Source organism: Sinocyclocheilus rhinocerous, unplaced genomic scaffold (assembly GCF_001515625.1).
Source record: "Sinocyclocheilus rhinocerous isolate Xijiao unplaced genomic scaffold, SAMN03320098_v1.1 scaffold299, whole genome shotgun sequence".
Classification (NCBI taxonomy): domain Eukaryota; kingdom Metazoa; phylum Chordata; class Actinopteri; order Cypriniformes; family Cyprinidae; genus Sinocyclocheilus; species Sinocyclocheilus rhinocerous.
This window is the reverse complement of record NW_015652998.1, coordinates 1,208,841-1,222,167: the sequence shown is the minus strand read 5'-3', so window position 1 is coordinate 1,222,167 and position 13,327 is coordinate 1,208,841. Positions and strand designations below refer to the sequence as shown.

Genomic DNA, 13,327 nt, shown 5'->3' with positions numbered 1-13,327 from the left:
GTATAGGGAATTGTGTCCACAGCAAGGACCATTATCATATTTCTCTCTTTAGGTTTGTGCTTTGTGCTCCCTCATGGTCTACAAAGTATTAAGAAAGTGGCAACTGGTTTCATATGACACAAGAGACATGGAGATGTTTTCCCTAGGTTGTAGATCACTGACCATTATCTCATCACACTCAATTCAGGTCAAAGATATCTCAAGTAAAACTTTGTTACTTCTGGATATGACACATATGTAACAAATGCTATATTGACTTAGTGTCTTACTCAGCACGTTAGCAATTCCCATGGCAACTATTTCTCAAGAGTTCCCTGACATTGTGCCTCAGTGAGGGGGAGGAGCAGCCCAAATGCACCTGTACCCACCTGAGCAGGTCAAAGCGGTTTCTGCTGGAGCACACGTGAAATGTTGACACTTTGTCTGGGCAAGACTGAACAGCTCATCACAGATCGTCACATCAACAAGCCTGTTTAACTGACAATAACAGAGAATAATCAAATTTTGTAGACAACACAGTTTGTGTTTGTGTGTGTGTATATAAGCTACACGCTGCTCTAATAAAGCAAGGAGAAAAAATGAGAAACAATTTCATTCTTATCCACAACATGAAGCCTCATTTACAAAGAGAAGTGAATGAGTTTAAATTGTTCCTAAGTGAGAACACATGATTACGCTATGAACAACAAATATAAAAGATCTGAATGGGAGGAACAAAAATATATTACATTATACATGCAGTTTAAATATTTCTAGCATAGTTATATGTTGTGGCATAAATAGCAAAAATAAATAAATAAAGGTGTAATACTAAATAATGTATTCATTCACTTTAGAAGGTGTAATGCAGTCTTATAATTATCTTAACTGAAGAATAATATTAAGGCCAGTATGATGTACCGACTTGGCAAAGGGTGTTTGTGTTTTCCTTGTGTTTTTAAATCTTCACCATCACATTCAGAAAAATTAACAAGATATATGAGTCAACAGAGACACACTTGCTCATTGATAAGGGGCTGTTTCACATGGGATTGGTTCTGAGAAAGCTGTAAGCCTTGAACTCAATAGATAAACATAACCTTTTTGAGACAAATCATGGAATGTTGAACCATTTCAACTTTCCAACTTACTGATGGGTGTTAATCGTATGAGCAATATGAATATGGCATATATATAAGCAACACAGAATCAACATTTAAGGAATTTAGTGGATGCTGCATTTACAAAAAAAATGCTTTAATGTCACTTGTGATACTGCTGAGATCAAGCACAGAATGCAATTCAGAAAGTTAACCTACATTTTTACATATACAAATACAAACATTATTACTTAATACAGCTTAATAGTATGACATAATACTTAAGTTAAAAAAAAAATCATAAATTGTAAATGTATGCCCACTAGTGGCTACATATGTAATTGCATTGAAGACTGAAGACCGAGATCAGTGATGCAGCTTGTCCAACGCACACGTGTTTCGTCGTTTTATTGTTTTATTATTGCTTTATTTATTCAAGTTCTATCACATACGTCACCTCAAAACTCGCAATGAGGGTCGGTTCTGTTCCTTCTTGTGTAACAACCAGCTCCGAAACCGAAAACAAGGAGGAGAAACGGGAAAACAAACCACTATCTTCAAACTTTTGATAAGTTATTGATATCATTTGTCGTGAGGTGAAAGTGTCTTTCAGACCCCCTGTACGCGCGGAGTTTAGTCCGTTTTTTGTTGTTGTTTTGTTTTGTTTTTTGGCGAAGAGAGAAATGTATGCCTCCTGTGGCAGTTGTCTCTTTATGTTCACAGTTTAAATGATGTAATTAGATGGATAGATAGATAGATTAGTACTGCAACCAAAAGCTAGTAAAATGTTGTTAAAACGTATTGTGCTTGCTGGGTCATGGAAGTAGAAAGGTGATTCCAGCTGTTTAAAAAGAAAATAAATAAAATAAACAATTAAAAAAATAATACTAATAATAAAAACATTAATTCTACTCAAGAAATAATTACAAATACTGCAAGTAAAGTGGCCAATGGAGTGCCACAGGAATCACTGTTCTCTTTAAAAGACTAAAACATTGTTCTGTTCTCTTTAAAAGAACAATATCTTCCCACTGAAACTCATTAGTCATCAACATCATGGTGCCTCACAGAAACTCATTTCAATATTATCAGTGTTCTCTGAGAAGGAAGTAGGCCAACACACTGCAAATGATGTCATGGTCACCTATCAAACACAGACCAGTTTCAGGCAGTCTTGTGAAAACATGGCAATAACTATTTCTTCTCTTTTATTTTTTACTTCACATAAAAGGTTATATGGGTTTTAGCATTTGTACTAAAAAGCTCTCTGGGTGTGTCCGTGTTGAGAACCACAGTTCTTATTGAATGTCCAGTAAAATGTTTATCAATTTCCTCATATCAAATAGGTTGTTTATGAACTTGGTGGATTAATCAAATGTTTACTAATTCAGAGTCTGGTTTAAACACATCACTGTATGTATTTACATGAAATTTCCCATGTGCATTCATTGCACTGTAAGTCTTTACATGTGTCAGATATCATTAAACAGATGAAGCTCTCTGTTGTCTCTGAAGTTGCCTTATCAGGAAAGCATTAATTAGTCAATGCTGTTTAGCAAATACACAAATCCTACATTCTACAGACCAAAAGATATCAAGTAGCCTATAAACAAAACAAGATCAAACGACTAAATACCGTAAAATAAATGAGCCATTAGAGGAAGCAGATTAATATATAAAATGTCAATTGAAAAAAAAAATGTTTATAATTTTGAAGGGGACAAATAGCACTTTATGGTATTAATATAATGATGCTTTGGACAAAATGTAACTTAATTCATCTTCACCCCCATGATAATTCTGTGAAAGCCACACATTAAGAGCTTTAACATTTGTGTGGTTTTGGTATTGATAAGTATTTAATATCAATGTCATGATAAAAGCATGAGTAAAGTTTTGGCCTTTTGGTTTAACAACTTCGTTATACTTTTGTAAGCAGTAACACTCATTTTCAGCATTGCCACACATTCCTGCTTTCATAAGTGTGTAGACATCTGAAGAATCGTGTCTTTTTCTCCAAAGTGAACAAAGCTTGAACTGAGCTTGAACAATGTGTAATACACATTGACATAATATGATAGGTCACCACAGTTTCACTTTATCTGCTCTCTCTCAGCATGTTTTGCATTTTTAAACTAAAACTGTCTAACCTCCTCATTTACGCACATATGGACATAGCCTATCAGTTCATAGTTTCACTTCCCGTGTACACTTGTTTTTGGGTTGCATCACTAAATTTAATCCTTATACAACCAGGACATGGGCATCTGAAATATTCTAAATATGGCTGGATTTTATGGCCTGCAATCATAGTTGGCCTAGATTGCTACCAGGACTTTGAATTCAGTAGTTTGTGTTTACGTATAGGCCTACTGCTTACTATTGAAGAAGGAAGACTTTGTGAGACAGTAAATCGCTACTGTATTTCACTGAGGAAGTTTATAAACAACAACAGCAATGTTTTTCCAGATTAGTTCCACATCCCTTGTATGTTTTAAATATTAAGAAACATAAAATGTTATGAACTGTGAGACATGGAAACTGTGATACATTTGTTTTTGTTTATTAAAAATATATATTATTTCTTCAATAATATATATATGTATATATTTAATTTTTTTGTGCATTTTTAAAATGTAAAAAAAAAAATCATAATTTTCCTCACTTGGATTTACTGTATGGCTTTAAAAAAAAAACTAGCAGTTTACCAAGTCGTATAATTTGATAATTTTTAATCAGTAGATGTGAGCAGTTTTTTTAGGTGAACTATTCTTTAAGACTTCAGTATGCATGCATTATGGCCTACACTAGATTTTTACATTACGTTGTTAATGATTGTCCATTAAAGAGCATTTTTTTACAGGTCTACCTTGGGTTATCTATTAACATCGACAAATAGTCCCAACCTTTGGTTTAAGCAAACTTTTACCGGAAGCTACATTGTCTTAAGTGCTACACAGAAAGCAGCTCCCATTTTTTATGAGGACGCTAACCAATACCAAGATTGCGTCTTATCATCTGATGTCAGAACCCAGGTAAGTCAGCCCTTTTCTCAGAACAGGGGAAGTTTCAACCAGGACAGAACATTCCAGCCGTCCTTGAAGAGGAGATTCAGTGTGTCAACAACACCCACCTCCATGCTTCAGTGGTCCTTTGCAGATTTTGGAGATTCCTGATGTAATTGTCTGAAGGACTTGTAGAGACAAACAGTGAGCCTCAGTGAACGCAAGAGAGATTTTGAGGGAGTTTGAAAGGAGAAAGTGTGGAGACATGGCGGCTTTCGGTCTGGAGTTAGTGGGAGTCATGCTCTCGGTTCTTGGCTGGCTCCTCAGCATTGTGTGCTGTGCTTTGCCCATGTGGAGGGTCACCGCGTTCATCGGCACCAACATTGTCACGGCGCAGGTCTACTGGGAGGGAATCTGGATGAGCTGTGTGGTTCAGAGTACTGGACAGATGCAGTGTAAAGTCTACGACTCCATGTTGGCTCTTCCTGCAGACCTACAGGCGGCTCGCGCTCTGGTGGTGGTGTCCATCATCTTGGGTGTCCTTGCGCTCTTTGTCGCTATAGTGGGGGCCAAGTGCACCAACTGCATTGAGGATGAAGGAGCCAAAGCCCGTGTGATGATCAGCTCTGGTGCCGCTTTCATAACAGCCGCGGTCATGCAGCTTATTCCTGTGTCCTGGTCAGCGCACACCGTTATTTTGGAGTTCTACAGTCCAGTTATTCCAGAAGCTCAGAAGATGGAAATAGGGGCATCGCTGTACCTTGGCTGGGCTGCCGCGGCACTGTTGCTGGTTGGGGGCTCCATCCTGTGCTGCAGTTGCCCACCGAAAGATGAGACGAGGTACCCGCCACAAAGTCGTATCGCCTACTCAGCTCACCACTCAATGGCTCCGAGTACCTACAACAAGAGAGACTATGTCTGAGGACCTCAGAAGACTTTTGATTTTTACTGTCTGTCTTTCATTGAAAGATAATTGTGACATGTGAGTTGGAGGTAACTCAAAATTTTGTTTACTTTTTCTCCATGTGAATATTTCTATATGCTGTTGTTTTGTCCAATCAGTGTCCATTGCCACTCCACACTTTTTAGATACACTTTAGCACAACTTGCATAAATCATGTGTAGTATGTTGTTTTCTGTATGTTTTAAATCAAATTTGTAAGTTGATTTATAATGGGAAAACGTCAGTGGTTTTATTTTTGTAGTCTTGTGTGCTTTCATTTACCATTTTTACTTTATTTTTATCTTTAAAGTAATATTTTTATACTTTCATTTAAAGTATTTCATTTAGAGTAGTAATGGCTTAAAACAAAATGGAAAATCTTGTGCTAATATGTTTATACTTAGCTTGAATTGCAATCAACTCTGTTAATGTTTAGTTGTGTTTATGGTTTATTTCAGTGGCATTCTCATTCTCTGAAACCCTGTTAAAAATCGGACGGACAACTGTCTGATATGGAAAATATCTACACAGCAGCTTTGGCCTTTAGCAATGATCAACAGCCAGATCTTTTTTTCTACAGCCTGTCTGTGCGTGTTACAAAATAAAATACAAGTGGATGTATGCAAAACTGATAAAAGGGAAAACATGTTTTCTTTCTCTCATCTGAGAGACACAAACACCAGACTGGATTTAGCCTCTAAATTCAAGTTCCACTGGACAACACAACAGAGAATATATGAGACTATGTGCAGGCACCTCCCAAAATTTCGTCAGATTATTGTGCAGATTTGTGTGTTTGTTGTTGTCTTAAGTGCTACACAGAAAGCAGCTCCCATTTTTTATGAGGACGCTAACCAATACCAAGATTGCGTCTTATCATCTGATGTCAGAACCCAGGTAAGTCAGCCCTTTTCTCAGAACAGGGGAAGTTTCAACCAGGACAGAACATTCCAGCCGTCCTTGAAGAGGAGATTCAGTGTGTCAACAACACCCACCTCCATGCTTCAGTGGTCCTTTGCAGATTTTGGAGATTCCTGATGTAATTGTCTGAAGGACTTGTAGAGACAAACAGTGAGCCTCAGTGAACGCAAGAGAGATTTTGAGGGAGTTTGAAAGGAGAAAGTGCAGAGACATGGCGGCTTTCGGTCTGGAGTTAGTGGGAGTCACGCTCTCGGTTCTTGGCTGGCTTCTCAGCATTGTGTCCTGTGCTTTGCCCATGTGGAGGGTCACCGCGTTCATCGGTACCAACATCGTCACGGCGCAGGTGTACTGGGAGGGAATCTGGATGAGCTGTGTGGTTCAGAGTACTGGACAGATGCAGTGTAAAGTCTACGACTCCATGTTGGCTCTTCCCGCAGACCTACAGGCGGCCCGTGCTCTGGTGGTGGTGTCCATCATCGTGGGTGTCCTTGCGCTCTTTGTCTCTATAGTGGGGGCCAAGTGCACCAACTGCATTGAGGATGAAGGAGCCAAAGCCCGTGTGATGATCAGCTCTGGTGCCGCTTTCATAACAGCCGCGGTCATGCAGCTTATTCCTGTGTCCTGGTCAGCGCACACCGTTATTTTGGAGTTCTACAGTCCAGTTATTCCAGAAGCTCAGAAGATGGAAATAGGGGCATCGCTGTACCTTGGCTGGGCTGCCGCGGCACTGTTGCTGGTTGGGGGCTCCATCCTGTGCTGCAGTTGCCCACCGAAAGATGAGACGAGGTACCCGCCACAAAGTCGTATCGCCTACTCAGCTCACCACTCAATGGCTCCGAGTACCTACAACAAGAGAGACTATGTCTGAGGACCTCAGAAGACTTTTGATTTTTACTGTCTGTCTTTCATTGAAAGATAATTGTGACATGTGAGTTGGAGGTAACTCAAAATTTTGTTTACTTTTTCTCCATGTGAATATTTCTATATGCTGTTGTTTTGTCCAATCAGTGTCCATTGCCACTCCACACTTTTTAGATACACTTTAGCACAACTTGCATAAATCATGTGTAGTATGTTGTTTTCTGTATGTTTTAAATCAAATTTGTAAGTTGATTTATAATGGGAAAACGTCAGTGGTTTTATTTTTGTAGTCTTGTGTGCTTTCATTTACCATTTTTACTTTATTTTTATCTTTAAAGTAATATTTTTATACTTTCATTTAAAGTATTTCATTTAGAGTAGTAATGGCTTAAAACAAAATGGAAAATCTTGTGCTAATATGTTTATACTTAGCTTGAATTGCAATCAACTCTGTTAATGTTTAGTTGTGTTTATGGTTTATTTCAGTGGCATTCTCATTCTCTGAAACCCTGTTAAAAATCGGACGGACAACTGTCTGATATGGAAAATATCTACACAGCAGCTTTGGCCTTTAGCAATGATCAACAGCCAGATCTTTTTTTCTACAGCCGTTCTGTGCGTGTTACAAAATAAAATACAAGTGGATGTATGCAAAACTGATAAAAGGGAAAACATGTTTTGTTTCTCTCATCTGAGAGACACAAACACCAGACTGGATTTAGCCTCTAAATTCAAGTTCCACTGGACAACACAACAGAGAATATATGAGACTATGTGCAGGCACCTCCCAAAATTTCGTCAGATTATTGTGCAAATTTGTGTGTTTGTTGTTGTTGTTTATCACTGCATAATTAGAACATGTATTTGAATAAGTATAACTGATTTATAACTGAATTCTTGGTTAATAAAAAAATAACACCAATAAATTAAAAAATCTCCACGTCTTCATTTCAGATCTTTGATAATTTGTTGATTTTGAGGGCTTTCCACTCTGCGTGCTTGACCCTGATATATCTTTTTAAACATCGAGTAAGTTACTTTTACCCCTGGGTTAAGCAACGTTTCACATGGTAACCGTGTAAAACAGTGGGGTGCTATAATGTTTTAGCAACTACTTATAAAACAAAGCGCACTTACCTCATTACATATTCATGAGCTTTGTACGTCGCAGAAACCTGCATGCGTACAGCGACGGCGAATACGGTAACTATGGAGAAAAGACTACATTTGTTAACCTTTGTAGGTTTTACGCGATTTAAAGCAGCTAGCGGCAAATCTGGCGATATTTTAATCGATATATATGCAGATTTTAAAACAGGTCGCGCCCCTGTCACGAGCTATAGGCCTATTAGACCAATATTCGCCTATTATCGACCTCATATGTGCAAACTCTAATACACTGGGCTACTGCACACCTAAATCGTATGAATAAAGGGTATAATAAACAGATTAATAAAGGCTATCATTTGAATGAGGTAACGTTATAACGAAAATGTTAGCAAAAATATTATAATACAAATCTTCAATAATCAGAGAAATCCAACTCAACAGATTCACGTAGGCATGAGTGAATAAAAACTTAGCAGTGTTATTGCTTTAGTTGACACTTGGACCGGTAAAAGTTCATGCTTCTTAATATGCATTTCACCAGTTCATTTGGTAATTTGTTCATTTTGTAATTTTACAACTAAGTTTAATCAAGGTATAGACGCCATATTTGATGCAAAAAAAAGAGGCTGTGGGGGACGGAGGTGCTTGTTGTACTGTCTGACTTCACGTCCGTTTTTCCACATCCTTTGTTTTCTGAAGTTTTATGTTCTCTAGAATTATGTTTTGGGAAGACATATTTTCAATGTTTGTGACAGTAGTACAAGCCAATAATGCAGTTTCCTCACATTATAGGACTCTTCTATGAAATAGCATATCCTGATTAGTTACGTCACTAAAGCCTGTTGCTCTTGATTTATGATGCTGTAGACTAAGAGGAAACGGATTCAACAATAACGATTTTTCTGTACATCTGTTAAAACCAATACTCATACAAAAAAAAAACACTTTTGAAAATAAAATAAAATCAATTCGTCAATGCTGTCTTGAATCTTAAGAAAGTTCATATACAACACTATATATATACTAATGTCTCCAGTGTAAAATATTAACTGTGATTCAGGCGAAATATTAGCCCTCTTCTCCACCCCCTTGATTATTGATTTGTGCTTGCAGGTGCTTTTTCCTGGTTGAGCCTGTTTCTCTACACCACACAATGTTAGTAGGAATTAGATTTCAAGGGAAAGCGAATACCAACATATTGTTCTTCTCCCCGCAGTAGCCATAGCAGGCAGGTGACTTGCACAAACCTGTATCACATCCCCGTCATCACGTTAAGGTCCTCCTCCACTCGCACCTGTCTCTTTGGGAATATAAAGGCTGTTTGGCTTCACAGCACTTTCACAGGCTACACAAAGAAAGAAAGAACTGGGACGCATACATCTGTATTGACATCTCAGCACTAGGTAAATTACATTCCTCCCTCCATTTTTTAATCTTCTGGTAGTACAGCTTTTATTTGTGTATGATATTCACGACTAAGCTATATCTCCCTTTTCTAGGTTAAAAAAGTACCCCTAAAAGGCACCATGTCGATGGGAATGGAGATCGGGGGCATTGCCCTGGGCATTATCGGTTGGATCATTAGTATTGTCACTTGCGCTCTTCCAATGTGGCGTGTCTCAGCCTTTGTTGGCGCAAACATCGTCACGGCACAAGTCATCTGGGAGGGTTTATGGATGAATTGTGTCGTACAGAGCACCGGACAGATGCAGTGCAAGGTCTATGACTCCATGCTGGCTCTATCGCAGGACCTTCAGGCTTCCAGAGCCATGTCGGTCATTGCCATCATCTTGGCCATCCTGGGCGTGTTGATCTCCATCATGGGAGCCAAATGCACCAACTGTATCGAGGATGAAGCATCCAAGGCTAAAGTGATGATCGTCTCTGGTGTGATGTTCATTATTGCCGGCATCCTGGAGCTCATTCCGGCAGCCTGGGTGGCACACCAAACCATTCGGGACTTCTACAACCCAATACTGAACCCCGCTCAGCAAAGAGAGCTTGGGGCATCCATCTACATAGGGTTTGCCGCTGCTGCTCTGTTACTGATTGGAGGAGCAATGCTGTGCTGCACCTGTCCTCCACAGGAGAAGAAGTACAAGCCACCAAGAATGGGCTACTCCGCTCCACGCTCCGTCAATGGTGGATATGACAGGAAGGACTATGTTTAAAAATTGTTTTCTTGTAGAAAAATATGAGCAAAGAAGAATTAGAAGGATTTGAAGATCTCACAGAAAGGGTGGAGATACTTCTGAAAGGACTCCGCAATGAAGGGTCATATGATGCTGTCAATATTTGCTTTTTGTCTGTTTAAGACTGGCGTGTGTGTGTGTGTTAAGGGCTGGTTTCGTAGGTCTACCTGCCAGGGATTTTGTGTTTATACATTTCATGATTTATAATGTTTTTAATATGCTGTTGTTTAAATGTTCCTGTTTTTTGTTCAGCTGTTCTTTTTTGTGTGTGTGTGTGTGTGTGTGTCATTTGATACTCAAAGGTCAAAATTTTTCAAAATGTATTCTTTGTTCTTTGTAAGCAGATATGAATACGCAGAGATATATTATATGTAACAGAGACAGAGACATTTTTTAGGAAAACTGCCACTGCTTCAGTCTGATGGCTTTTCTATCACTTAAGTATTTTGACCGGAAGAGGAAGACTTTACTCTTTACATGTATTTGCTTATGAAAATTTCACTGGACAAAGACACTGAATATGTATTTTGTTTTGTTTTTGCTTTTAGATTTCAGTTTTTGAGGTTGTATGTCATCGCCTTTCTGTATATTTTACTTCAAACGTTTTGTACAATTTTATTATTCATAGATATTTTACAGAGTTAGGAGACACTGTTGAGTGTATTTTCTAGATAACCATTTAAGTACTGTGACTAATATTAAAATTGAATCAAAATTGAATGTGCCGAAAAGTTAAATAGTACAATAGTAGGTATATAAAACAAATGGTCAGTTACAGCACACAATAGACTGTTGGAGTGGTTGTACCTGTTCGGCCCATTGTTGTACATTTGGGGGAGTAATGTGAATACACATTCTGAGAGCGACCACTCAATTTACAAACCTTAGGCAAGCTATAATTGTTTGCTAAAGGTGGTGACAGACTGATCCAACCAAAACCGGTCTGAATGACTGGAAAGGGGAAGAGGGATGGTGATTAAAAAGAAAACGTATAAAGCACAAAATGTTTAGTTTATTATATGCATATACTTAATGTCTGTACCTAATTCTATTGTAAATTCAACAAAACTGCAATAAAAACAATTGAAGCACAAGTTACATTATTCCTGGTAATTCTTGGTAAAGAATTCATTCTTGGCCATTTTTGGTGGAGTTTATTTGAAGCATAACCATATATATAACCATAGGTTGAAATGGAGACTCGGGGTTATGAATTCTATTACAAAGTCAGGCATCAGGCCATGAAACTGGTGAGTTGCAAACACATAACCCTAAGGGATATTAATACAAGCCTGCGCTCTGTAATGCTTTTGCCATAGAGACAATGCCTCTCAAGGTGACGCCCTCTTCTCCACCTGTCAGAGGGGGAGGGTAAACTCCACGTAGGAAAATGACTCACCTGGTGTGTTTGCTGTAAGGCTTATTCAATGCAAAGCTATTCAACTCTTGAGTTTAATTCGCATCTAGAATATATAGAGCATTTCTGTAATTATACATTTTATTATTATTACATTTACAAGCTTATATTTGTGCTTTTTGCTTGCATGTTGAACAAATCCATTTTAACAACAATAAGTAAACTGTTGGGTAGAATTAAATGAATTGCTGCTGTTTTTGGTGTAGAAATTGAGGAAGAGTTTAAAGTGTTTTCTACTGAAAACTGTCATTTAGAGAGATCATTGTTGAGATCCATTTCAGGGCAAACATGAAGACAAACAGAAAGATTACCCAGAACAAAGATTTATATATGCTGTATGCTCTGCTATTGTATTAATCAACAGATCATATTGTTCCAACAACACCACCTCCAAGAATATTTACTTTTCATACTGAGAAACATATTTGTCACACACTCTAAGAAAAGACTGTAAAAATAGTGTGCAGTATACAGTGTTAGTGTGAAGCAACTTTCCGTATTGATTTTTTACTGGTGTTTTTCTTGTATTTTGAATTTCACATTGCACTGTGGTAATGTGAGTAAAATGTAAGTAAACTACTGGCAGAAAATAACCAGTGCCCTTCCTGTTTTTCTACTGATTTTTTGTTCTCCATACAGTGCATACTTGTTTTAATTATTCACTGATTTAAAAAAAAAAAAATCCACAGTTGAGTATTGTGTAGAATAATTTTTCTAACATATATTCAAATGAAATTATGTATTTTGTAAATCTATAAATGAATCATTTTATTCAACGAGGATTAATCATATTCTGTTATTTATATCTACTTCATCTACACTTTATATAATGTGCTAAATCATTTAAGAATTACAATTTCATAAATACAATTTCAGAAAGCAAATCCATTAATAAAGAGGATGAATACTAATCATAATTCTCTCAGCCTGCAGTGTTGATCATCTCAGGAATGTGAAGTGAAGGTTTCCTCCCCTGGTGGGAGAAGGTTACAGAAAAACGAATGTGTATCAATTTTCTCTCATTCTTTCCAGTCAACAGACTGACTCTTTTACAAAAGGAATGTTATGCAACCTATGCAACATAATCTATCTTGCCAAATAAAAATGAAACAATATAAATGATAATCAGAGGGCAAATTTCAGTTCTGGTATTTTCTTCACCTTCTCCTCCCTAATTATTGCAGTATTATGTTTGATTACAGCTATTATTCACTCATTTAATGTAAAAACTACAGAAGATAGGGTCAAGGTCAAGGATCAAGATCAGATATGCAATGGAAAGATTTCTTTATCATAATATTTTTCCATTCACATTTTAAGATAAACACAACAAAACACATCTGTATGTGTTCCATAAAGGTGGTGACGTGATGTCACAATTCATCCTGCCCCTTTGAGTTTCTAAAGGAACCTAACTACATTCTTAGTGTAAAATGGGTGCAGGGTAATATTGAGCCACAAGAAATCACAGCTGGTTGAAGGTTAGGTGGAATGCAGTAGCTTACGGTATCTGTTCACTGTTCAGTTGATTTAGTCTAGTTTTACACAATATAAAAAGCTTGTACGTGAATGCTGGCTGTATGACAGATTGCTTGAGAGTTGAGATGTGTTCCCCAATTGTAAGCTGTTTTGGGTAAAAGCATCTGCAATATCACAGATTTATAATTGAAAACATGGATTTTCTTGTTTGTAGCTACATCTGACATCTGGACCTAATTGTTGTTGTTCTTCTTTTTCTTCTTCTTGTTATTGCTGTTGTTTATTATATGAAGGCAACTGTATGTTATAATATATATATA

General features: G+C 37.5%; 3 protein-coding genes across 6 annotated transcripts in view; all 3 read left to right on the top strand.

Annotated features, from left to right (window-relative positions):
- LOC107715349 (claudin-3-like) overlaps positions 1 to 10,354 on the top strand; it is a 14,083-nt gene extending 3,729 nt beyond the window's left edge. The window contains exons 1-3 of one of the 4 annotated variants that reach the window (XM_016521454.1): positions 7,973 to 8,012; positions 9,033 to 9,322; positions 9,419 to 10,354. In XM_016521454.1, the coding sequence (XP_016376940.1) occupies positions 9,446 to 10,090 (645 nt within the window). In that variant the 5' untranslated portion in view covers positions 7,973 to 8,012; positions 9,033 to 9,322; positions 9,419 to 9,445 and the 3' untranslated portion in view covers positions 10,091 to 10,354. Of the gene's footprint in view, positions 1 to 7,972; positions 8,013 to 8,230; positions 8,245 to 9,032; positions 9,323 to 9,418 lie in introns of those variants that run through there. The other 3 variants (XM_016521453.1, XM_016521456.1, XM_016521455.1) reach the window with 3 other exon arrangements.
- Positions 4,132 to 5,181, top strand: LOC107715345 (claudin-3-like). The gene has a single exon (XM_016521447.1). The coding sequence runs from the start codon at positions 4,350 to 4,352 to the stop codon at positions 5,004 to 5,006; it is 657 nt and encodes a 218-aa protein (XP_016376933.1). The 5' UTR covers positions 4,132 to 4,349; the 3' UTR covers positions 5,007 to 5,181.
- LOC107715347 (claudin-4-like) lies at positions 5,942 to 6,991 on the top strand. Its single transcript, XM_016521451.1, has one exon. It carries the CDS (start codon positions 6,160 to 6,162, stop codon positions 6,814 to 6,816), a length of 657 nt encoding a protein of 218 aa, XP_016376937.1. The 5' UTR covers positions 5,942 to 6,159; the 3' UTR covers positions 6,817 to 6,991.
- Positions 10,355 to 13,327: the final 2,973 nt, after the last annotated feature.